Here is a 25,785-nt window from a genome sequence, read left to right on the forward strand (position 1 = left end):
GGGGGGAGGGAGTTGGAAGTACAATGATGAGGCTCAATAACATACATAGTTGATATAGAATACCTAATCAAACCCCATGTTGTTATATTTTTAGTACACTGACACTGATTGAAAACAGGCAAGCAAAAACGTTGAATTTATCCAACTAAAGGAACGTGTGAGCTATCAATCGGGGAAACAATCATGGAAAGCTTCCCGAGTCATCACATTCCGTCTAAAAGTAGGACAAGGTGAGAAAATCAAGTAAACATACCTGATCTGCAATAGTAGTAGCAAGTTTGTCCAGATTTGTTCCATGCTCAGAGATTTTCTTGGCGGCATTAATGACGTCCATGGTGCTTTTCAGAGGACCACGACCTCTGTGAGTTAAAAGAGAGAAAACATTAAACTCATATATATCAATTAAAATTTTACCAAAGCAAAAATACCAAGAGGATTCTCTTGAGGATCAGTACTCATCAACCAAGTTTGATCACAGACGTTGATGAAATTACAGAATCAAATCCAAAACTTTTAACAAGTACAGAAATCTTTTTATTTAGATTAGCAGAAAATATAAAACAACAGCTTGACTACTAGATCTTAGAGAAAAAAACCTCTCAAAATCACTCCCTGGATGAGCCAGATTTAAAAAAATGAAACCAAAATGTCAAAAATATTTGCAAGCGGACTCCGATGCTTTCAGTACTCATCCCTACTTGTAGTCCATTTACAGACTTACCCCTAATCACAGAATAATGTTTTTGGTATCCCTACTCACGAAATAATGCTTCTGGTATCCCTTATCACAGAAAGTGGACCAACTGGAAGGTACAGAGGCACAATTAGGGATAAGGAAATAACCAAGGGCCTTTTGTATTGTTTTAGTAGAGGTCTTACGGCGCTCGCAACAGCATAAGGTCATATGAGCGCCAAGGGGTGGATGTCAACAGAAAAGTCATTACAGAGAATCAGGCTTACTCTGCTCACCTCTCCAGCTTTAACAGTACAAAGTCTGCTTCAACTATCAAGGCACCCCGGAAATAGCGGGTCACAAGAGTGTGACAAACATAAAAAAGAAGTAGAGGAAAATGACGATAGTAAGGATTAGGTAAGAAAAAGCAGCAGTTCCCTGTTGCAGTTCGGGCACAGTTATGAGCATGACATTGATGAAACAGTCCATTCACAATTACAATTCTACTGTGCATAAGAACATGGTTAATGAGCCCCCTTTGGGAATGGCCTAAAGACACTTCAGTCAGTAGCACCGCCCCAGGGGGGGGTGGACCAAGGGCCTCGATGTGCCGAAATTGGAAAACGTGGCCAGGGACAGGCAAGCGTGGCGTCAACTGCTCTCCGCCATCTGTACCTGACGGTATCATGAGAGAGTAAGTTAAGTAAATTATTACAGAAAAACGTTTTTGGTTCTACCACAGCACATCCCCACAAACCTAGTGAAGTCTGTCATCTCCATCATGATCATGCACATCTGCTTGGCCATGACGATGATGTCATTGCCGCTGTCATCCCACTTGGCCACCTCACGGTCCAGCTTGGCCTTCTCCATGCGGAACATCTCCACCTGTTGCTGGATCACCTCCCGCTCCTCCTCAGGCAGCCTCCTCATCATGGCCCGGTCACTCTTGCCCGAATAGTCATCATGGTCCATCACGCTCGCTAAAGAATAAAAAATTTTTTTAATGGATTTTAAAAATCATTTTAAAAATGCCTGCAATCATGAGTAAGTTAATGAAAACTCTAGAGCAGAATAATCATGACTGATCAGTAATGTTAAACATCTCTGCAATCTAGATGACATGAAATAGCATATCAACTGCCAGCTGTTAAAATATATTTAGCCCCAAATTTTTTTAACTTTCTCAATTGCAGTGTCTTCATCTTTGATATGGTGTTTGCATAAGGTATTCAAGGTACTTTTTTTCGTTGAAATTCAAATTTAAAAAGTACCCCCCACATGAAGGTATGTCTCATTTACCATGACTAAACCGAATTTCCTCGACTTTGAGTTAAAGACAACCCCCCCCCCCCCCAAAAAAAAAACGAAGAAAAAATACCCAATCTAGGTACAATTCTTAAAAGAATGAAAGTTTTTTTTTCTCTCCCCTCAAAAATTTTGCTTTATGGGCTGACTTTGTTTCACCAGTATGATGATGATACCTCTGTAAAACGATTACAATTTTTCATGAAGGGGGGATGATAAGTCATCTCATTTTTTTTTAAATTGCTTTTCAGATAAACTGACAAGTATCAACTATTACCTGCTGATGGCATATAAAAGCACATACACAGGACTGCATGTTTATACACATTTTTCTTAAAATTAGAATATTCTTAAGCATAAGTATAAAGCAAACAACACATTTCTTTCTTACTTTCTGCTCAGATCCAAACACCCCCCCCCCCCCAATCCCCACACACAAATAATACAACCAGCAATTTATTTTAAAAAGGAGTAATTTAAAAGAAAAAGAAAAAAAAAGCTGGGACATTTCGGTACTTTACTAAACAACAAAACACCAAAACAAAGCAGGTATGTTTACCGATCAAAATTGAAAATTACAACACCACAATAACCCCCCAAAACTGACATCCTGGAGTCTTGCTACTTACATTGAGCATAGCCTCCATATTCATCCTCATAATCTTCACTGTCAGACTCATCGATATCAACCTGCAAAAAAGGAATATAAACCTATATGTTGTAACCCTTTTAGACACAATTTCTAACATGTTAGGATTTTTCTATCAGATTTCCATCACAACTCTTAATCTACATATTCCGAGGAACATGTTATGAAAATCTGGTGCAGACTGGTTTTAAAAATCTGAAAAAAAGAGAGCAAACAAAAGTTGAAAACAAATACTGTCGAACGAGTGTAAGACGACCACGCATTGTCGAGGGGAAAAGTGCACATAAGAAGGTGGCTGTCTTAGGCGGGACTGATCAAAATGAAGAAAATAAACCATTTACTTCTGAGGTCCCAACTGGAGGTGGTCGCAGGCTTTGGAATGCCCAAGGGCTGATTGAAATTTGTTGTTTTATTTTTTTTTAAAGGGGGGAGATGATAGGACGTTTTTTGTGGGGCATTTTTTGTTGTTAGTTTTTGGGGGGGTTTTCAAAATTATGGTTCCCCCAGATGAAAATTTTCTGTTATTCATTGGCCTATTTGGGTAAACATTGGGAGTGAAATAAGCAACATGACCATTTCATCCATTGGAGGGACTGAAAACAACGACAGGAGAATGAATTATGACGGCTTGTCCACAGCGTCAGGGGATAATGCATAATTTTTTACAAAGCCTGGCCGTCTCAGGCAGGTAGATTTGGCCGTGGGTTGATTAAATAGGGTGGCCGCGGGGGACTGTGCCCGTTTTACACAGTTAAATTAAATAGAAAAAAAAACACAAGGGAGGAAATGGAAAGAGGCCGTTTGTACAGGAGGCCGTCTTATGCAGGAGGCCGTCTTATGCAGGTGGCCGTCCGGGCAGGTTCGACTGTATAAACTGTTTATTGAGAAAATGGGCATTTAAGTTCAGAAAATATTACAATAGCACGATATCATATTTTAAAACATATATACACAAAAATATATATATAAATCATTTCACTTTGGGTTCACCTTAAATTTTTCATGGAGACCAGAGTGGAAGAAAATGATTTCAAGTCAGACAGGGTCAAACAATAGATCACTCTAAGACAGCCATTTTTGGCTCTAGTGTTTACAAAGGACCAGCAATATACAAAACGTTCTGTAAATATAGGTCACAGATACTTTCTTGGAAGTTACATCATTAATTAGACACTGTCTTATAATTCTGAAAGCAGTGTTAAAAAATTTTAAATACAGATGTAATTCCAGTATTTTTATGAAATGGAAGCGTTTAAAGACAAAAAATAACTGACTATACTGAAAACAATGAACCAACAGCCAGGGATCGACTGAATTTTTTTTTTTCAAACAGTACACGAGGAAAGAGAAAAGAACAAAACCATATTTACCCCACTCATGAGTACAGCTTGTCTAATATCTCGGACGCCATCATATACTAGTCTTGAGGCTTCAATGAACTCATTTTCATCAACATCTCGTGTTGGATTGGAGCTCAATGCATCAACAGCCATTTCCACTTTCTCCGCAAAATTAGGCATGACTGTAAAAAGAAAATGTAATAATTCTACTTTCAGACCCAAAGTTTGCTGCACTACACAATTCTAGATATAAATATTAAAAGTGCAGTAAATTATTAATCTACAATTTGATAACACATCTAACATCAAATCAATAGTCAGAGAAACAAGAGAGAGTGGATAGCTCTATGAGTCTGACACAAATTCAACAACAAAAGTAAAAAGGAAGGACCAAATGTTAGCTGACTAAATATGTATAAACTGCTAGCCAAGGCCGTTTTTTGGACTAACTTTTCTGCAGTACACTGACAAAATGCTTTTTTCTTATTCACAGCAGTTTCGAGATAAAAAAGCGTTTTGTCAGCGTAACCATTTAAAGAAGGCGTTCTTCCGAAATCGGAATTCTAATTTATTTATTTATTTAAAAACTAGCCACTGTTTCACATTGACTTTTTACATAAGAAGGGTTACTGATCAGTATGTAGATTTAGCAAATAAAAAAAATGTGGCACCAAAAATGAAAAAAGGCGTTTTGTAAGTTTAGGGCAGTATTGTTTGGAAGACATCCACAAAACAGAAACCAAGCACAGGAGCACTTCGTTGCAGAATTTCGCAACCTTTCAAACAGGATATGTTTAATTTTCGTAATTATTTAATCACCATTGACCTTTTAACCCCAACATCCCAAAAGCTTCAGAGGTCCTTACCTCTTGAAAAAGATTTTAGAGTGCGAGGTAGAGGTTACAAATACAGAACACAGTAAGCTTTGGCCCAGGTAAAAGTAATGACAGTATGTGTCACAGAAAATGTATTAGTAAAGATATACAGTCGGAATTGTCCAAGAGAAAATTGGCTGTCTTGGGTGGACCTCTTGGACAGTGTCAATATAATAAAGAAAAAAACAAGTTGGGGGGGGGGGGGGGGGGGAGAAATGATCATTCATACAGGTGTACAGGTGATCATCTTTGACAAGTGGCAATAGAGTAGGTTCGATTGCAGTTTTAAAAAACAACCTTCCATGTAACCCCTTTACTTACTCTGGTCTCTGAGCATGATGACTGCCTCCATGACTCTCTCTGTGTACTGGCCAGGCTCATAATTATCCATTTCGGCAGAGACAACGTTGCACACTCTCGAAGACCTGCCTCGAATGGCTCCCGCTGTCCTGTCTAGAGTGTCAGGGTCGTTCTCTTGGAGGGCTATTACACACTTGTTCACATCTTCCAAGATGTGATTTTCTGGAAAGTGAAAAGTACAGCATTGTCATCAGTCTATCATATATGCCCACAATCATCAGTTTTTACAAAGTGTTAGCAAAGTTGAGCAAATTCTAGAGATGTACAAGAGAGCAAGATTCCACACTCTCAATCCACAAATTTTGGGTTCTATTCCTAGCCTGGCTCAGTGGTATAAGGTCCTCTTGAAGGGTTTTAAAAAAATATTTTTTATAAACTTCCATTGTTCACCAAATCAGAAACAAAAACTTGGTGATCCGCAAAGAATGAAATTAGTATAAGAGAGCCAAAAAACATTTCATAAAACCTGAAAAATAGACATTTTCCAATAAAAGAAGTCTCTGAAGAAAATAACAAAAGAAAAAAAATCAAACAGCTACAACAACAACAATGTTTACCTGAAACAGCAAGGAAGTCATGGATGGTGGTAATATCATCAACAGCCTCTGTCAGGAGACGAACTTGCTTCTCCCAAGCATCTTTGAAAACATCCATATTCTCCTGAGCAGCTTTTGATTTGGGTCGAGCAGCCAGAACTCTAGCAGCATTGATAACCTTTTACGGCATACATATAAAAAGGTTAGGTTAGAGATGCTAAGAAAATGGTGAAGATAAGAAAAACTAGATTTTCCAACGGTAGGAATTTCTTTCAGGCTTCACACAATCAAAAACATAGCTTTTTACTATAGCATTGCTGTGCAACTCACATAAATTTATTGTTCACATATTATGTAACTTAATACCAAGTTTACATGTGCGTACAGCAATAATAAATTATATTTAAATCTGACCAATTGAAAGCTTGAAGTAGTGAACATGAATGGATGAGTCTTATGAAACTAATAAAAATAGAAATCTAAAATCAGAAATTGAATGTTATAAATAAAAAAAAAGAGTTTTCATGTTTTACCAATTATCGTGTAGCTCCCTGGCTACTGACAAAGAGACAAATATTAAAGCCCTTTGCGAGCTGAATATTATCATCTTGTTAAATGACAACAATCAGGAGCTGGTTGGCTGCTCCACACAGTCACATCTTTCAGTTCTTTATTTAACTTTTGAGAGATCAAAACACTTGTAACAACAAGAATAAACAGTTCTCAAAGAGCAAAGCCCAAGTATTGGCAACCCATTATCAAGTATTTTTCTGCTAATAAAAAATTGTAACTAGAAGCACCCTCAACACCACCAGACCCTGTGTGAACAGGTTTTGTTCTGCAACCTATAGCCAAACAAAGTATTCAGCGTTGTAGATGTCAAAAGAGGAAAGAGAACACCTCTCACCTGGGTACACAGATTATCAATTTCCGCAGCAGCCATTCTGACCAGCTTCACACCTTCTTCATTATTCGACATAGAACAGGCAAGATTAGCAACCTGAGAAGCAGATTAAAAATAAAAACTTCTAAAGTACAGTAAACACAAGTAAAGTGGGCGTACTCAAAAGAATTAATGGCTACATTTCTAGAATGGAAGTTTTAAAATCAGAAGCCACTTTATATACCCAAAGTCAAAAGCAAACCAATACTTGAATGTTGAAGATCTAGTGAAAGCATTAAAGTTCTTAGTTGTAGTAAGTCTTAAACCAAACAAAATAGGTAGATACTGTTAATAAACATAACAATTACATTGATCAGGAAGATAAATAAGAGAGTAATGTAAGCAATCTTTTGAAAGTAATTTTATTTGGTGGGACCTCTGATTCATCAACCACCTTCCACGGGGGCGAATGATGATGGTAGACAGCCATGAAATCTCTTCAAACAATGCATGTTCAAGAAAATCATATCAAGGATTTAAACCAGGGTGATCCACACCATAGTCCAGCATTATACAATCAAAAACAGAGTAAATCAATAATGTATCCAATCATTAATGAGAGTTTCAAACAAATTCTTAGAGGAACATAAGAACTTTCAGGAAGAACAGTAACAACTGAAAGAGCAACTAAATAAGAACCACCCAAACATTAGAAACAGATTCATTGTCTGTATATATTATATTAAGCAACAATGAAAAAGATGGAAGGACCAGACAAGACCAGAGAGCCCCAAACCCACTACATTCCTATTCTTGAAACAATTCTTCACATTTAAAAATATCAAAATCCAGAAAAGAGTAAACTGAAGAAAAAAGATATCTCATAAATCCCCGGAAATGTGTCAAATGACTGTGTCCTCAGATTGGAAAAAAAGTTACATTTGCGGACCATAGAACACACTCACCTCCACAAGTTTATTTGCATGCTCCATGAACACTTGCGCATATTCCTCCACACCCTTCTCATCTCCAGCCTTTGCTGCTTCTATCAGAACAAGCAGGGGAACGTTGGTCTCAAGGAATGTGTCAGATACGTGGTCCACCACTGCTTTGCGCAACTGTAACCGGAAAGACAAATAAAGTCTGTTTACAATCTAAGAAACAAACAGCATAAAGTCAAGATTTCTTATCATCTCCAATAAACAATAGACTACAGTTCAAGAGACTTCTGTATCTGTGACATTCACCCGTGGATTGCTATCATTACAGCGCAAATTTTAAATTCATTACGTACCATTTACTAGCTTTAATGAAAACTGAACACTTTTTTAAAAATTGGACATTTAGACAGAACATAATATATACATAAGAAATAGGAAAAAAAAGTCAAAACACAAGTTAAAAAACAGAACTATTTACTTGCAATGAATATTGTTTTATACTACCAGAACAACCTTGTTCAACCCTTATGGTGCTGGTGTCAATATACCTGTCTTCGCAGATCTTTTGTTTTCTTGGTCATGTTGTCAATGGCCTGCTCCAGCTCCTCACTGGGTTCTTTCTTCCCGGCCTGTAAAAACATCATGAAATGTATATATAAGAAATCACCACATACAAAAGACATCAATTCAAAGACAATGAAAGGAATGGAACCCAACAGCATCGTAAAACTCTTGGCATCTACAGATTTTTTCTGCATGATTTTTTTGTACACCTAAGTTAACAATGCTTTTTATTTCAGGTTATTTATTAGGTGCCACGAGTCATGATCCTGCCCAAAGAGAGTAGTTAAGACTACCAGACAAAATAAACCACATCAAAACTTTTGGACTTTAATGTCAGTATTGCTATATCCACCACACTAACCCCATCAATGATCTTGACAACACAGTAAAAGTATGAAAGACAGAAAACAAGAAACAAAAATCATCTTTATCTTTCGAAAAGAGCTGTATGTAGAAAATGCCAATGAAATACTCACTTGTGAGTCATGGCATATAAATTCAACACACCGACAACTATTATCTTTACATGGTATCTGCATGCCTACGTTAGGTGATTAGTGATTTTTTTTTTTTCAAATAGTAAACCTAACAGTGACAACAAGGTGAAAAATTGGAATCTTTAGAAGCACAGAAACAAGATCATAAAGACATTGCAATTGGGAAAAAAAAGAACTCCACATGCAGCATACAGAAGTCATGAATCTTCCAGTACAACTCCGCACAACAAGGCACGATTAGTGTGAAAACACTTTTTAACAACATTTTCAAGGTCAAAGAACATTAGAAATGAAGAATGAGATGAAGATCAGTACAATTCACATGACAAACTATGAAAGAGACGCTGAGTTGATTGTGTTGTTGTACCCTTCACATGGGCCAAGAAATCACTTATTTACAACACATAAATTGTGCATGAGGCACTTCAGATACACCTAGAAAAAACAATGACTTCACTTTCTGATTTTTACTTCCTCCCCAACTCACCCTTCAGTTACCCTGAAGCTGTTTTCTTCCAAGTTTCTGACGCTAATATGTATCTTATTACCCTAAACTGTGATCATTTTATACTTTCACCGTTGTATGCATGGTCTGATATACTCTGCACATAACCAGTACTTTATTTAGATCTAAATTTGGACATAGCAACATCATGCGCAAAACAAAAGAAAAAAGAATCATCAAAAGAAATTTGATGCGATTAACTTCAGTGTCATCTTAACTTAACATGCTCAATAAACATAATGTGTACACTTCTTTCAAATAACATAAAACCTGGGGACATAAAGCAAACTTGATTTTAGTGTATAAGAGCGGGTTTTAGTAGGCAAAGAACATGCTTAATTAATATTTACACTGATCATTTTGCTGTTCTGATACTACAATGGGACAAAGGGTAGGAAATAAGTACAATAAATCGAGCAGGAAAAACAACTGGTTCAATTCCATTCCTACATCCAAGGCCACGTTCATGTGGTTACCTTGTTCTTTATCATGGGTTTCCCACACTGGTCATGAAATAAATCAAGAGATAAGAAACAGACAGCTTAAGAACAGCAAGAATTCAAATTTATGAAATGCACAAAACAGTGGAGCCAATGTGATATCGTCAAGCAATGTCAATAATTCTATTCATTATCAACGAGTCATACTTCTATCTTTGTTTTGTTTTTTGTTCTGCGATACACTTTTTTGAAAAAGTACACTCTCTTGGATTAATTTTTTTTTAATTTCCAATCTAAAGTGACTTGTACAGAAGAGAGTTCCACTGCAAAAATAAAGAAATGACACAGATCAGGCGGGAAAAAAAAAAAAAGGCCGAAGTGGGGCAGAGTTGTCAAGTTGGGCAGCAGTTCAAATCTAAACAAGTTGACTTAACATACAACACCTCTAAGGATTTACGGGGTTAAAAATTCAAGAGAGTTGCACTATTGACCTAATCAATTAATACTAAGCTCTGGTACTTCTCTTTGAGCACATTGTCACTTAAAATTTACACTCACGTGTGCACAAAAGTAAAATGATAATTGTATCAAAGCAGCAGGAAACAGCTCATCGTACCAGAACTAGTAATTGATTTTACACCACGATAGAGAAAAAATTGTTTCAGCCGCATGCATTATTACACTCGCTTGGTAGTTTCAAAATTAAATTTGATATTTTTCCTACATTATACAAACAGCACTGTTCAAGTAGAGGGCACAGTGCTGGACCAAAGGCTGCTGTATAAATAAAAGTCCAGATCTTGTAGTACATACACACTGACAATTGTATATGTTTTTTCTTACAAACTTCTTTACAACTTGGAATTTGGCTCAAAGCAACCAGGAAAAGAATTCGGAAACATCAAAGCAAAAGCAGAGATAACCCAGAGATCTATGACAAATAGTCCAACACATGAAAAACAATGCCTCACATAAATCACGCAAATAGCTTTGATAGAAAATAGGTGAAGACATTATTCATGCTGGAACTGATGCTCACTAAGTCTTAGTGTGATTACATATCAAGATAGTAACAGTTCTTTTTTCAAGAATGCTGATAGAGAAGAACTCCAAACCAAACAAAGCATGAATGCTATTTAAAAATTCTGATAACCCCAATATCTGAACAAATTTTTTGTGTCAGTAGTTAAAACTATCAGAATGTAACATAAAAATTAACCTTATCATTTGTTAAAAATTTAAGAATAAAGGTGTGGAAACAAAATGAATACCAGATTTGCTTTACACTGGGCACCTGATGCCACACTTTGCACTATCCATGTCAAGAGCATAATAAGCAGTTTCAGTAGAAATTACAGTTTGTCCCATTTAAGCGTACATGAAACTTGAGTAGAATTACGTAAATTTAATTTGCTTTAACATCCGTGCTAAGAATATATAAAAGCAATTTTGTTTCACACCCCTAGTCAAGAATACGAGCAACTTTAGAAAAATGTATGAAATCAGGGTCTTAAACAAGCCCAAGAGCAAATTTCTACAAGCCCAAGAGCAAATTTCTACAATTGTTTCATAAATGAGAAATATCAATTATACAGTACACACTGGCTGTGGAAGAAAAGCCTTGATGGTCCTGAGCATGTGGGAAGACACATATATAAACAGAAATCTAAAATATCAGGCTCATATATATATATATATATATATATATATATATATATATATATATATATATATATATATGCGGTACCCATTAATTTTTTTTTAAAGCTGAACTTATTTCTCAAATAAGCCGCACTGGTTTATAAGTCATAGCACATTGATTATACAACACAAAAATTTCCCTAAAAGTTTTCGCCCATCTGTTGGACAGTGTTTCTTAGGCATACGCTATAGTGTGGTCTTGAGGAAAATATGTCAACTTTTTAATGTTTCAGGTTTATGCTACGAAAAGACGAGGAAGCACCGCTCCTAAAATCGGGAAGATTCATAAATAAACAACATCGCTGTTTAAGCCGCAGGGTTCAAATTCTAGAACAAAAGTTGCGGTTTACAGCCTGAACTTTACGGTACATCTAACACACATCATACTGCACTGAGGCTGGTAAAAAAAATAATATGGCAACTAATATAGGACACTTCTATCATCCTTATCTACGACTTACATTGTTCATATACTCTGTCAGAAGGTCCTGCAAGGCTTGACGGACAGCATTACACTCTTGAACAATCCGCTCTCTTCTGTCATCGCGAGTGCAGGACGAGTCAGCCATGAGAGCTGCTCCACTGATGATACTTTCCACACGTTCCTCGAGAGATGGACGACTGCGTACTTCGTTGTAATTTAGGGGATCCATAATAATTTTTTGCTGTCAAAATAAACATGGGCTATCATGGCCAAAAGGCTTCAAGCAAATACAATGAGATCAGGGATTTTCATGGTGGATATGCTTAAAGCAAATAGAGTGAGATTAAACAGCTCACATAATTAATAATTGAGAAGAAATTACACTTGCAGATTAATTGAACTAGAAAGACCACCTTATCAAAGTAGAAATTTATTTAAAGTCATATTTTGGAGTGTACAGTATATATTACTGAAGCCTCCCTTTTTTTAGCAGTCAGTCCTGTATAGGCAGGAAGAGTCAATTGAGAACATAGGTTCTCCGAAGAGTAACTGTTTTTACTACAGATGGAGGATTTGACGCAAATCTCTAAATTTGTTCTCAAATGAGTTAAACTTCATTTTTCAGAGTCGAATAGCTCTGAGAAAAAAGTTTTAGCCACAAAAAAGTCTAAACATTTAAGAGCAGTACTGCATATGTTGTGAGCACCTGAGAGATAGTGAACTTCTACAGTTAGGACTGAAATATCCACGAGTATTTTCTGGTGTCCTAATACCAATGCCTTAAAGATGCAGAAAACCCATTGTATTACTATTATGACAAACCCATACACAAAATACATCACTTCTCACATCAAGTTCATCCAAAGCTGCAGCAAGCTCCCCGGGCCCTTCGTATGGGTGAGCATTTGATTGTCCAGAAGCCTGAGCAACATCAGATATTGCATTGACAGCATCACACACTTGTTTGTAGGCGTAGTCACGATTAGATCTAGCAGCAGCAAGCTCTGGGTGGCGGACATAAGCCTGAAGATATAAATATAAATATGTTTTTAAAATTTAAATCATGACGGTAAAATACATCATTCAGCCATGGCATTCCCTTTAAAACATCTGCAAACTGCTATGAAAGTACAAATCTCAACAGACATTGGGGACCACAACACTTAACTCATCTCCAAGTTATAACCAGGTCAAGTATCATTAAGCTCTCTAGGAATATTGCTCTTTGCCTCTGCTTGCTTCCTTTAACTTTTCCCAATAAATGCCAACCATTCTGAGCATTCTAAAATAACATTTACTCGATCATTTGTTGAAAAGCAATTCAGTTACTCACCTTAGAAGTTGTCAATAGCATCATACTGTTCTTTTTGAGAGTTGCTCTGGCAGCAGCTAGCTCCTCCCTCCTTCGAGGATCCTTCAAATCCTGTATGAAATACACAAAGACAAAAAGAAAGACCAATTCAATTCCAAAAATTTTTCTCAGAGCGACATGTACAATGGTATGGAGCTGATACAAAATTAACAATTTTCAAACAAATTCATATTGATTAAAACACTATTCCCATTCACTGAAGACCATGCATTCAGTTCTTGAACTAGGGTAAGTAAGTCTTGCTCCAGAACCAATGACCATTTACTCTCTCTATTTAAGAGAAGCTTTTTTATTAAAGAGGCAAAATTTGTTTTGACACACATTTTGAAAATTAAAGTAGAGTCAAACCTGTCCAAGATGGAATGCCAAGGGAGCCAGAAAAAAAAATGATCTTAGACAGTTTCTGCCTTGGACAGAGGAATTTAGGGCGGGGAAGGGGGTGCCAGAGAGCCAGCTGTATACCGTAAGATCAAGGGTGGGCTGTCTAAACCTCAAACCTCCTAAGTGTTATCCTAGCCACGCAGATAAAGGCATGCGACAGTCTAACTAATAAAATAATCCATTGCTACTAGTGCTCGCATCTTATTACGGCCACTGTTTGACCAATTAAAAATGGAAAAATGTCCGAATGTCTCCTTTGTTCCCACCATCAGCCCAACCCGTTGATCGAATTAGCACAATCAACCAAGATGCCACCTTGCCCCTCCATGTAATTAATGATGTCTAGAACAACTGGCCATATAATCAGGGCAGCAGGTCAAATTCCACACCTCTGACTATCCAAGAAAGTTTCTCAGCTGGCAGGCAACATAAGAACTTTGAAGACAAGCAGCAGTGAGATTTCACACCCACCCTGTCAATCTGCACTGCTCAGGGATCACATGGTTGGGGTAAATAGCTACCCCAAAACCGCTCTTTTTAATAAGCCTTCCTTATTTTGTGCAAAGGTTAGAGTTGGTGGAATTAACTGAGTTTTATTCCTAATCAGGGTTGAGAGGGCAAAGCAGTTTCCATATTGCACAGGTCAAAAGCATCCAAAGGAGAGGAATTTTTAAAGTCTATCTGCCGGTTGTAAAGGTTTCGGTCTCAGATAAATTTATTATGAAGGAATTTAACAAAGGGAGGAGCGGGGAGATTCCGTCATGACAAGTTTAACTCTTGGATAGGTTTCCATTATGGCAGGTTAGACTGTATATACGGTAATCTTTCAAGCATTGTTCCAGTTCTTGTTATGTCTATTCTATTTAATATTACAGGAACATGCTGAGAATGGTTCAAAGCCCTTACTTCTGTAATGCTCAGCATAAATTTATAACTGAAACATAACAAGTCTTCTTTAACCATGGGTAACAGCTAGATGTCAAAACTTTAGGCAGAAAGAAGTATCCAAACTGCAGAAAAAAAATTAATTAAAATGTAACACTAGATATAACATGTAATGCAAAAGTTATACATTTTTTTAAGTTCAAGAAATATGACACTCTCATTAATACAAAAAAAGATAGCTCCACAGTACACCAGATCTTTGCTTCAAGTAGGAAGGAGAGAAGGATGTGTAAATAACTCACAGCCTGTCTTCTCGCAGCTCTGTCCGTCAACTCTGCCATACTTCGTCCAAAGTCCCTGAAACCATCAGTCAGTTCTTGTTGACTGGTAGCATTTTTTATGCGATCCAAATCATCTTCAACCTGAAACAACAACGCAAACATTAACTTTATTACAAAACAGCCGATTCATCACTAATGACCAACTTATGAATCCCAATACTCAGATACATTACATAACTGGATAACTGGAAAAACAAAACACAAATGTACATTATCGACAGCTATATAGTGAAAGTGACATAACAAGCAAAACAGAAGTAGACAGGCTGAATTTACACAGGACCATATTGTATACAACAGGGTGGATATGCAGCGAACATAGCTATCCTGGCTTACGTTATGAATTTTAAATGACATTCAACAACAGATAATGTAGAACAAAGTTTCAACATTTTGTTCCCGTGACTGCTTAAACAAAACTGCAAAACTTACAGTGTGCAGGGACTTCAAAAGGAGATGAACATCCACCATATCAGCCAGGATAAGTAGGCGTGTGACAGCAGAGAGGAGGGCCCTTGCAGCTCTCACCATGGCACCTCTCTTTACAGATGAACAAGGATCTGCAGCAAAATCTTGGGAGGCATCATCCATTGTCTCCCCTGTTAAGAAAAAAAAAAAAAAAACTGAAGTTGAAATTAAGTTTCATGGACTAGATGCAGCTGTAGACTGCCTCCTCTTGACCTTCACTATGGAAGTCATGAGTGAGAAGATAGCAAATGTGAACTACCTCAAATAAAATGGCACAAAGGAATGAAAACAACACATTTACAAAATTTTGTTCACTTGACTAATTATCCCTTCACTTTGGAAGGTTATATTAGACATAGTTAATTTGTAACTGCTTATCCCCCTACCCCCCCCCCCCCAAAAAAAAAATATATAAATAAATAAATAAAATAAAATAAAGAATATACCTTCTTGTTCCCTTGTCTAGCATGACTAAAATGTGGAGGTACTAGCAAAAAAAGAGACATTCAAACAACGTTGCCTTCTTGACCATTCAACATCTTTCCACATAAAGGCAATACACTACAAAGACAGAAACAATCACAGTACTGCAAAAGTTATAAATTCTTTAAGGAAAAAAAAAAGAAAACAAAGAATGAATCATTACCTGTTTTTCTAACTTCATCAATGGCAGCAAGCATATCATTTTCAACCTCTGGGAAGTCATGAGCTATTTGTTCCCCTTGTATGATAAAGTTCTCTGTCGCTTTCTGAACAGCAGCACTCAGAACATGAGCTTTCTTCGATCTCCCTTTCTTTTTATTCGATGGTCCATTCTGATTGACAAGAGTTGTGACCTGACAAAAACATAAAAAAGACCCAACTATTTAACAAGTTTTTTTCAAGCATCAATTGGTAACTGTTTCTCAGTCAAGAAGCTAATTAGCCTAAAGATACAGTTTTTGACTCTTTTGTAAATAAGTGCATGTGGTTCCTATACCAGGTACAGTGGAAACCATATATAACAGGCCCGGTAATAACATGGATTTTTTAAATCCCTGTTTTTTTCTTTGTCTCTTTTAAAGGTTATCAACAATAGGGCATCATCGGAGCCCAATCTGCTATAGCAGGGACAAAGGCTCATCAACAATGTGTAGAGAGAGAGAGAGAGAGAGAGAGAGAGAGAGAGAGAGAGAGAGAGAGAGAGAGAGAGAGAGAGAGAGAGGCAGAGACAGAGAGAGACGGATAGAGAGATAGAGAGAGAGACTGAGAGAGTGACAGAGAGAGAGAGAGAGAGAAAGAGGGAGAGAGAGAGAGAGAGAGAGAGAGAGAGAGAGAGAGAGAGAGAGAGAGAGAGAGAGAGAGAGAGAGAGAGAGAGAGAGAGAGAGAGAGAGAGAGAGAGAGAGAGAGAGAGAGAGAGAGAGAGAGAGAGAGAGAGAGAAGCCATGCCACTGCAAGCACACACAGCGGGTGAAACGAGAGAGGGTTGCAGTATGCTGCAGACTTCGATATAGCCCTAAGCCTAGCTACACGCACGCATAACGTGTCACGCGCAGGTCTGCCACATGACCACAAGGGAGGACTGCGGTGTGCTGTTCATGGGTACTTGTGGCAAGGGAAACTACCCATGAATAAATACAGCTGAATTAGTCCACAAATACTTACTTCCTTTGCATTTCTGATTTAACAGGACTTTTTCTCTGATCAGATTTCCACTGTATATGTGAGCATGGTCTGGAGTCAGTTTTGTACCATAGCTAAAAAGTAAATCCTAGTTAGTGTGATCCAAATACTAGTTTTCAAGGAAAAGGATGGAAAACATAAGTCAGAGTGAAAATTAACTGTGAATTTCAAGCACCTGTGAAAATTAGAAATCTTTTTCAATCAACATGTTTTCCAGCACCACTGACCAACCATTCCCAACTCATAAAAATAACATTGAAACGCAGCACAGGAATTGAAGTATGTGCATTCACGATATATCAGAAGAGCATTTTGAGCTTTGCAGCTACTAAACCAATACCATAGTAAAGACATGATCTAAATCATAAGTTCTAAAAAGAAAAAAACTCAATACCTGTGTGACAAGAGGCTCCAATGTTTTCTCAACTGACTTTGTTCGGATCTCTAAATTCTTTGGGTCCCATTTGACTTGAAGTGTGCCCTGTTGGGGCACTGGACTCATGGACATTTTGTAGCTCAGACTCTGAAACAGACATGGGTGGAGTTTGACATTTGATGAGTAACATGGTCTCAGTTCAAGTTCACAACTACAATACATGACACTTAAAGAGTTAATAAAACATACTGCGGAATTTTTCAAAAATACAAAAAGGGTGAGCTCAGAACCAGAAACAGAATCCAATTCATAAGTACAGAAAAAGGGTTTTTCAGAATAAAGACAGAAGTCATATTTTTCAAATTCAAAGCAGACTACTCCTGCAAATGATTTTTGGAAGTCTTACTTAATGCAATGTTGTCAAATAGTGTGAACTAAGGCACTAAGCAAATGTCAAGGATATGATTTAAATATAGCAGCACATCACTCTGCTCATACTCTTTTGCTTAGGAAAAGGTGGGATACTGACGTTCAGCAAGCTTTGAAATAATTAACCCTTGCAGTTACCTCCTATGCCTATAATATATGTGAATCATCGTGGTGAAATCAGGCGCTCGTCAAAATAACGAAATTGGAGAAACAGGCATTCTCCACCAGTTCAACACTTTTTATTGATTTTTTTTGTTGTGTGCTCATCACCTTTTATGTCAATATAAAAACATGTTTCAATGTGAATTTTACTGGAAAACGTTGATAAAAGGCACAAAAGCAACGGATTCAGAGGTAAAATAAACGGAAAAAAATGGCTGCCAAAGTTTGGTGACTTCCACTGCTAGAGAGCCCTTGAAAACTGAAAATTTAGTTTTTGTCCCTTTAATCAACGTTTTTTGTTATAATCCACACAGAACTGTATTTTTTAATGGAAATAAAAGACGTTGAGCCAAAAAACAAAAATTCGATAAAAATCCCAAACCAGCAGAAAAATGCCGGATCCTTTAATTTCAGTATTCAGACGAGCCCCTGATTTCACCATGATGCCCCACATATGTCCCCTTGCACATAAACCTAACCTCCCAACACTTAATTCCTAGACACAGAACCCTTCAGGCGAGAACCAAAAGCTCAGTTGGTATCATGCCGAACTACAGTGTAGATGTTCCTTGTACAAACAAGCTCTTAAATTCTTGGGTGGCTAGGGGAGTTTTCAAGACTCTCCTCCAGCTAAGCTCGGACGAATTGACGATGGATTTTGAATTCAAGATCAACCCTTTCAAAAGTATTGACAGGAGTAGAGCACCGATCTGATGCATGCACTCATGCCTGTATGGTAACGGTAAAGCAAAAAAATAAAAAAACAATGATTGGTGCCATACTCACATTTACATGACCTCATGTATAATATTATATGGATTGTATTCTTTTGACTCTAAAGTTGGCCCCTTTTAGTAGGATATTACTAGCAAGTACAACGGTAAATTTTTACTTTCACTCCCGCACACAGATGCACTGCTTTGAGGGTCAAACTGCAATATTATTTGCTGCAGATCAAAGATAAAACCACTAAAACTGTCAAAATCAATTACTTTCAGGAAAATTTCAAACGTAGCTGCAAAACGTCAAAATTTATTAAAACCCCACATTTTTTTCACTTCAGGGGGCATGCCCCCCCTGAAATCCCCCAATTGGTCCAAAGCGAGGGAATTACTACACAATTAGGCATAGTGTGAAAGTTCCATTATAAACCATAAAATACTATTCAAACTATTAATTTGCGACGGAAAAGAATTCGAGATTCGTGTTCAACGTATTAACATATAGTAGAATATGGACACATAGTAGCTAAATGTGAAACGGGAGGGAAAATAAAAGACTACCAAGACAACACACAATGAAATTATGACATGCTGGAGGTACTCAAAATGTGTGCAATCAAAAGATGTTATTGCCTTAGTTAGACTAAGAAGAGCTAGCCTCGTACCCTTCTATCTTCCCCTAAAACTGGTCTGCATGAAATGGCCATAGTAGCAGAAAATCACCCACCAGCGGTTAAATGTTCACAATACTTATTTATTGTTTGACTTCAAAAAGTATAAAAAATCTTACTTTGCATGAAAATTACCATTACTGCACCTTTGTTGGGACTGATTCAATTCATGGAGTAAAAGTCAAGTCAAGTCTAGAATGCACATTAAGTGAAACACGCACACATATCGAACCGATTTTCAGGTTCTGAAGTTTTTCTTACACATGATGTAAATTCTCTGTGCTTAAAACATATATGCACACAGCGAATTTGCACACATATTATAATGAAAAATGTCCATGTCCCGCAGATTACTAATAGATCTATGTCTATGTGTGTGTTAGACTAGACTATATTTCACAAAAATACAATGCTGCAAAAAAGTAAAAAATTGTAATTGACAATATTGCTACTGACAATGTTCAGTGACAAACTTATCCCTTAGAACTAGATCTACTGCAACCTTCTGTAAAAAGTAATAGGGGGTGACCACACACGCAATCAGGTCGGGTTGGGTCGATCTGGTAGTCTGGACTAGCCAAATTGAGGGCGCAAAGCGGCCATCGTGGCACAAACCGATCGACTCGGTCGGTGATCTAAAAAAACAAATGTGTTTGTTTTCAGGAAGTGCACAATCGAGTGGTTTAGAGCCAATCACAACAAGGCCGAGTCACATGTCCATGTTGAGACTCAAAATACGGTGGCGTCCACTTCGAAAAAGCGCAGATTTTGCGAACAGAATTGTATTTACCCTACTTGTGTGAAAAACAATTTAAAAGCAATTTAACTAACAAACTGTACTATTCCTATTCTTCTTCCTGAGAAATGAAAGAGAGCTTCAAAACAAAGACTGCAGCACCATCTGAACCAATACGCGGACTTTCGCAGACACTTTTTTGGCCGAGTGAACTAGAGGTCTTCTTATGAACGATCTATGATAATAGAAAGTTATCGATGTGACTACATTGTATTGTAACCATATTTAAGGGATTCCAGGCTGCCGCAACACTGCAACAGGGAACTGTGGAAAGGAGCCCTGGAAGCCATTGAGGTAAAAGGTTTCTCTACTTTAACTTCCAGGTCGTCGCGTACAATCGCGGCGGGACTGTAGTGTGCACTGAAACCATCAGAAAACGACCCGCCTCGACCCGACCCGATCCGCTCTTGATAGTGGGCATCCCCCTACAAGGGTGAATCTTATATTCGAATCAATTCAATACTGTATATATATAAATGAACATCAAATCTCTTTTTTTGCTGACTCCTTTGATGGCTGGCTGTGGTATGCCAGCAGTCAACTATTACGGGGTGCCCATTGCCATATGAATGGGATCCGTGGGTCAAACCGATCGCCCGACTCGGTCGCCTCAAAAACAAACGCGTTAATTTTCAGTTTCAGGCGACCTAGTCGGGCGATCGGCCCGATCCAGCCGTAATGGGAACCCCGCCCCTAAGATTTCTTTCAACTGAATACAAATATGGCACACTTGATCCAAAAACTCAGTCAGAGTCAGGAGTAACTAGATCTATGCCTATTAACTTTTACTTTTTGAAACAGTCTCTAGACTAAAAGAGAAAGAATATGACATGGCAGGGTCAGGGACACCACTGCCACTGCTGTGAGTGAGGAGCTCCGCTGTGGCTCCTTGGCGGAGCCTTGGCTGGAAACAAATTGTCAATTGATTGAGTTTAGTAAGAAATCAACCAGAACAGCCTGAGAGACCTTGAAGACATTTGAACCTAAACCACTAAAACTAAATCTATCTTTCTGTCAAAACTAGATTTCTAGATCTAGAATCTAGGGGCATTTAAAATACAGTTCAATACCCCCCCCCCCCCCTTTTTCCCCCCAACTTTCACAACCCAAGTCAGACATTTTGATGATTTTCTTTTTATTCTATTCATTATTTCATTATAATAGGGCCTCTATCTGATCACAAGCCTTGGACTTGAAATAAATAGGCGGTTTACCAACTCCTAAACTGAATATATGGGGACGGTTGAGTTTCGTTTTGAACAACAAACGCGAAGACGAAGACGAAGCGATGAATCAATGCTGTGGAATGCCAACTGCGCTCGATCTCTTGTAATAAATTATCATTATCGTGTTGAGCTCCTTTGGCTTGAGAAGCCTCCACAAATTCACCAATTGCAACAGGCAAGAAGCATAGATCTACGTTATTAAAGTTTTAAGTTGCTCTCTTGAAACTTACACAAAAGCCTTAGGAGCAAGTTGTTTGCGCTATTCCACGCTTTAGGCTTGTACCTGAAGTACTGTAGTTTTTCAGGTCAATTGTCAACTGAATGTTTTCGTCGGCGACTTCACCGAGCCTGGCCTATTCATTCACTAGCTTCACTTCCTACTTCCGGTCCGCTGTTCTTTTTAATAATCTCACCCCACAGCACTTCTGGGCCCTATCCTCCTTCTTCCTGCGCAATCCCGACTTTTTTTCTTTCATTCTTTTTTAAACTGTCACTATTAGTTTTGTATGCATTGTCAAAGTCAGTCACGTACTGTTCCTTATTATGAAACATGGCAATAAGAACCAGTTCGGCATCATCAGTGTTTAATTTGACCAGAGTGATTTGACTGTACAACTTTGCTACACAATATTATTATATTTAAATACAGTCTACTGAGTCGAACCTGCCTTGACGGTCCCCTGTATAATACTGCCACTGGTGCAAACGGCAACTTTCCATTTCCCCCCTTGCGTTTTTATTCGATATAATTGTAAAACGGTCATCTGTCCAGTGCAGCCGCGGCCACCTTATTTTATCAACCCGCTGTCAAATTTACCTGCCTCAGGAGGCCTGCGGCGTGGTCACTCATTGTCCGACGCCTTGTCATAAATTTTGAATCGGCCCCTCACTCTGTGGACGGGCCGTCATAATTCATTTACCTGTCGTTATTGTTGGTCCCTCCAGTGAATGTTTACCCAAGTTGACCAATGAATAATGAATAGGCCTAACAATAAATTTTCAACTGCTGGTGAGGGAAGCGTGTGATCCGTCATAACCAACGCCTCTCATAACCTATAAAAGCCCGGCCCACAACTTATGTTGTGAGTGAGGTGACTGGTCACTGTTTTGTTTAGGCCCTCCTACCTAATCTGTAACAAAGTACAAATGTAATGTAACAATGGATGTTGATGAAAACTTGCGACAGAAGCGTCGCTCGTTCTCCGAGTGGTGGCGACCAGTGTGTTTGTTTTACCATGGCACTCGGTCTTCATCGTCTTATTATACGTGTATGTACTTACATAATATTTCGTTTATCTTACCCTTACACTCAAGCAGCAACAAGAAGTAGGAAGCTTACCAACCCCCCCCCCCAACAAAACAGCACAAAAAACCCTTCTTACACCACCCACCCCCCTTTTCTGAAAAAAACCCAAACTTTTTGGATTAGCATTACATTACGGCAGTCCTAATCCTGAGCGATCAGCCCCGGGTTTGACCTCGGAGGAGAATCATTAAAATTTGCTTTCTTCACTTTGACCAGTCCTGCTTAAGACGGCCACTTTTCTCCCTGACAATGGCGTGGCCGTCTTACACAAGTTTGACTGAGGCTACAATGCGAACACGATAGTATGTGTGTGTGCGTGCGTGTGTGTTTGTGTGTGCGTGTATGTGAAGTACCACCTCATGTTCGCAGTTCAATCCCATGCAGGCATTGTCGCTGCACTATATGTATTTTAATTATTCTTTCCCCTCAGGGTGCACGTGGAAGACAACTCGAAGTAGGCCCTGAAGTAGAATAGAATCTGAAAACGGCAAACCTCTAAATCAATCCCAATTTTGACAACAGCCCTGAAGAATCGATCTGAGGTAAAGTTAGGGCAATTCGATCATCATTGGTTGGGGTAAACTGTTATAGGTGCAACCACTTTCACTATCTTCTGAATATAAAGTAGAAGAGTGAGCAAAAATTAACAGTAGGCTACCGGGTACTTCCCTTGGGTTGTCATGAGTTGACTTATATAATCCACTTCCCTTTTTTTCCCCCCCTCTTTCATTGAAGCTGGTAGGAACGTCTAATAAAGGTTTATTTAAAAACTTGGTATATGGTGTGATTTTTGGAAGTGGTTTAAATGACGATTTAAAAAAAAAAAGAAAGAAAAGAAACATTTCAGTTTTCAGTGCTCTTGTTTTCTTCATGATGCAGATGAGACATTATTTGCTACTGATTATGATAAGCGCATTTGCAGTACATATCGAAGACAGCGGAATAGGCCTATGATGTTTGCACCAAGGGCATGGAGAAATCATCTGCTAGGGCCTACATTCAACCAGGCTGGTTGCGGGTTGGACGTGGTTTGATTTTTACGGACCAAGATGTAACAGCCTCTTGAGTTATGCCAGAATAATTCTATATATCTTTTACTTATTATGGTATTACAAATAATTTATATTTCTAGCTTGTAACTTTGTTCAAAGGAACCCCCCCACACCCAAAAAAACCCTAACAGCATGGCCTACCTTTGTCAATTTTGTGGAGCAACCGTTAGCAAATAAACACAAAGCTCATTCTAGCATGGGAAAGGTTTTTGTTTTTTTTAACGATCATACGGTACTGCGAAGAGATATTAGATCCCATTTTTTTTCACATGTATTACATTCTTAGTATTCAAAATACCCGCATGGTGTTCATAGTTCATAATGAAGAATTTGTATAGCAAAAACAAAAATGGCACCGGCTAAGGAAGATATAATTAAATTGCTCTTCTGTGCAGTTTCATCAAGTCAAGACCTAACTTTGCAGAACACTGATAAACAGGAATTGATTCAAAAGAAAATTATATAATTTCGTTCTTGATTCCATTTCTCCTGTATCTTTGAACATCTGGTTGCATTTAATTTAATTCACATAATGGTTGCAGATATCTGGCTAAACATTATTATTGTTTATATTCCTGTTCATTTATGATGTGACTGAGCCTGTTTGTGAGAGTGAGAGCAAGCAAATTAAATACAATGTACTACATATGTATTATTACTACACGTATGGTTATGTATACAGATGTATGTTGAAGAGAGGATGTGTGAGGGAAGATCTCGAGTGTGTCTGTATATATGGATGAGGATGTGCACATATGTGCGTGCATATGCGAGTGTGCATGTTTGTGTTTGTGTGTGTGTGTGTGTGTGTTTGTGTGTGCGTGTGAGTGTGTGTGTGTACGTGGTGAAAAACCAAACCAATGTGCCAAAATCTGGACAATAAAGTAAGATAAAGATGCATCTCTTCTTCTTAGGAGGGATGATTGCACCAAGTGCATGTGGTTGCACACTCACAGGGCGAAAAAAAGGCAAATAGTATTTCCCCTCAGAAATCTTTATATTATTCGTTTGTCGTTTTTGATACAGGCACTGCCAGTGTCAGGCTCACTTTTGAATCCTACAGACTTCTACTAAAGAAAATTCCCTTTGTGAGCAACCACCTCAACAAATGGTAGCAGTATGGCATTTTACCTGCCTTAACACTGAGCTACTCCAAGAATGGTGCACAGTTGCCTGAAGGGTAAAAGGACATATCATATGTACCGTACTAAAACAACTCCCCCCAAACAACAAACAAACCAGCCCTTACTGAACCATAGATACAATGTAATGTGAATTTACCCCTCAACACCGCCAACGAATTGGCTGCCAGATGTAGGTACATGTACATGTATAGGCTAGGCCTACACTATAATAGTACATCTATGTATAGCCAACACGGCAGATGCGCACGCAGTGATAATCAAGATACTGATAATCTCTTCACCCGCACACAACTCTTCTGAGCTTGTGCTCATCGCCATCATATATCCCACCCCCCGCCCGTCTTGTAGATTTCGCGCTGCACGTTAACACGTCTCTGCTCTGATCCAACTGTGCATGCCATTTTCAAAGTGAATTTACATGGTCACAATCACAACCTAACGTTGTGCAGGGGCTGTGATTGGTTGATCCAGACTTGACATGTATTGTTTTTCCCTTGGAGTAACTATATAGGGAGAGGCCCTAACGTTGCGTCGCCCGCTCAACAGTTCCAACCAAGTTGAAGCCGAAAGGGCGGAGCTTATCGGGCCTGCCGCCATCTTTGTAAGTTCAAAACAATGCAGCGTACGCAGCGTAATCTCCTTTCAAAACAAGCTGCTCGGACTCCATTGTCTCTCAAAATTTCTTTGTCAATGTTAATTACAGCATTATAAGCACTCACGTACAGTTGTAATGTAATAAAGTTGTTAACAAATCTTACTTGCATCAAATTACCAGCTCATTTAGTCGAATATTTACAGTAATACGTGTACTATGTATACACATTGTGATGGTAAGATATTCTGTTTTACATGTTTTAGAGACAAAATTGGGATAATAAGGATCAAAACAATATTATAAACGGGGTGATAATATTTGCTGAGTTTTTGGTAGTAGAACTTCATTACTTTTACAAAAAACGAAGACTTCTTGATAGTAACAATATAATAAGGACAGCAAGAAATCTTACTTGCATCAAAAAATTACCAGCTCACTCAGTCGAACATTTGGTAATACACGTACTATGTATACACATTGTGACGGTAAGATAATTTTT

General features: G+C 38.2%; 1 protein-coding gene across 3 annotated transcripts in view; it reads right to left on the minus strand.

The window, feature by feature from the left end:
- The window catches only part of LOC101860647 (catenin alpha-2), a 31,519-nt gene extending 9,944 nt beyond the window's left edge, over positions 1–21,575 (minus strand). Inside the window, exons 1-18 of one of the 3 annotated variants that reach the window (XM_035969343.1) lie at positions 21,419–21,575; positions 17,201–17,329; positions 15,790–15,979; positions 15,108–15,274; positions 14,637–14,756; positions 13,030–13,119; positions 12,546–12,719; positions 11,734–11,937; positions 9,608–9,634; positions 8,114–8,194; positions 7,590–7,742; positions 6,649–6,741; positions 5,763–5,919; positions 5,167–5,367; positions 4,001–4,152; positions 2,611–2,671; positions 1,431–1,656; positions 200–359 (exon numbers count right to left, since the gene is read on the minus strand). In XM_035969343.1, coding sequence (XP_035825236.1) covers positions 215–359; positions 1,431–1,656; positions 2,611–2,671; positions 4,001–4,152; positions 5,167–5,367; positions 5,763–5,919; positions 6,649–6,741; positions 7,590–7,742; positions 8,114–8,194; positions 9,608–9,634; positions 11,734–11,937; positions 12,546–12,719; positions 13,030–13,119; positions 14,637–14,756; positions 15,108–15,274; positions 15,790–15,979; positions 17,201–17,314 — 2,355 coding nt within the window. In that variant the 5' untranslated portion in view covers positions 17,315–17,329; positions 21,419–21,575 and the 3' untranslated portion in view covers positions 200–214. Of the gene's footprint in view, positions 1–199; positions 360–1,430; positions 1,657–2,610; positions 2,672–4,000; positions 4,153–5,166; positions 5,368–5,762; positions 5,920–6,648; positions 6,742–7,589; positions 7,743–8,113; positions 8,195–9,607; positions 9,635–11,733; positions 11,938–12,545; positions 12,720–13,029; positions 13,120–14,636; positions 14,757–15,107; positions 15,275–15,789; positions 15,980–17,200; positions 17,330–21,418 lie in introns of those variants that run through there. The other 2 variants (XM_035969344.1, XM_035969345.1) reach the window with 2 other exon arrangements.
- Positions 21,576–25,785: the final 4,210 nt, after the last annotated feature.

This window comes from Aplysia californica, unplaced genomic scaffold (genome assembly GCF_000002075.1).
Source record: "Aplysia californica isolate F4 #8 unplaced genomic scaffold, AplCal3.0 scaffold00138, whole genome shotgun sequence".
Classification (NCBI taxonomy): domain Eukaryota; kingdom Metazoa; phylum Mollusca; class Gastropoda; order Aplysiida; family Aplysiidae; genus Aplysia; species Aplysia californica.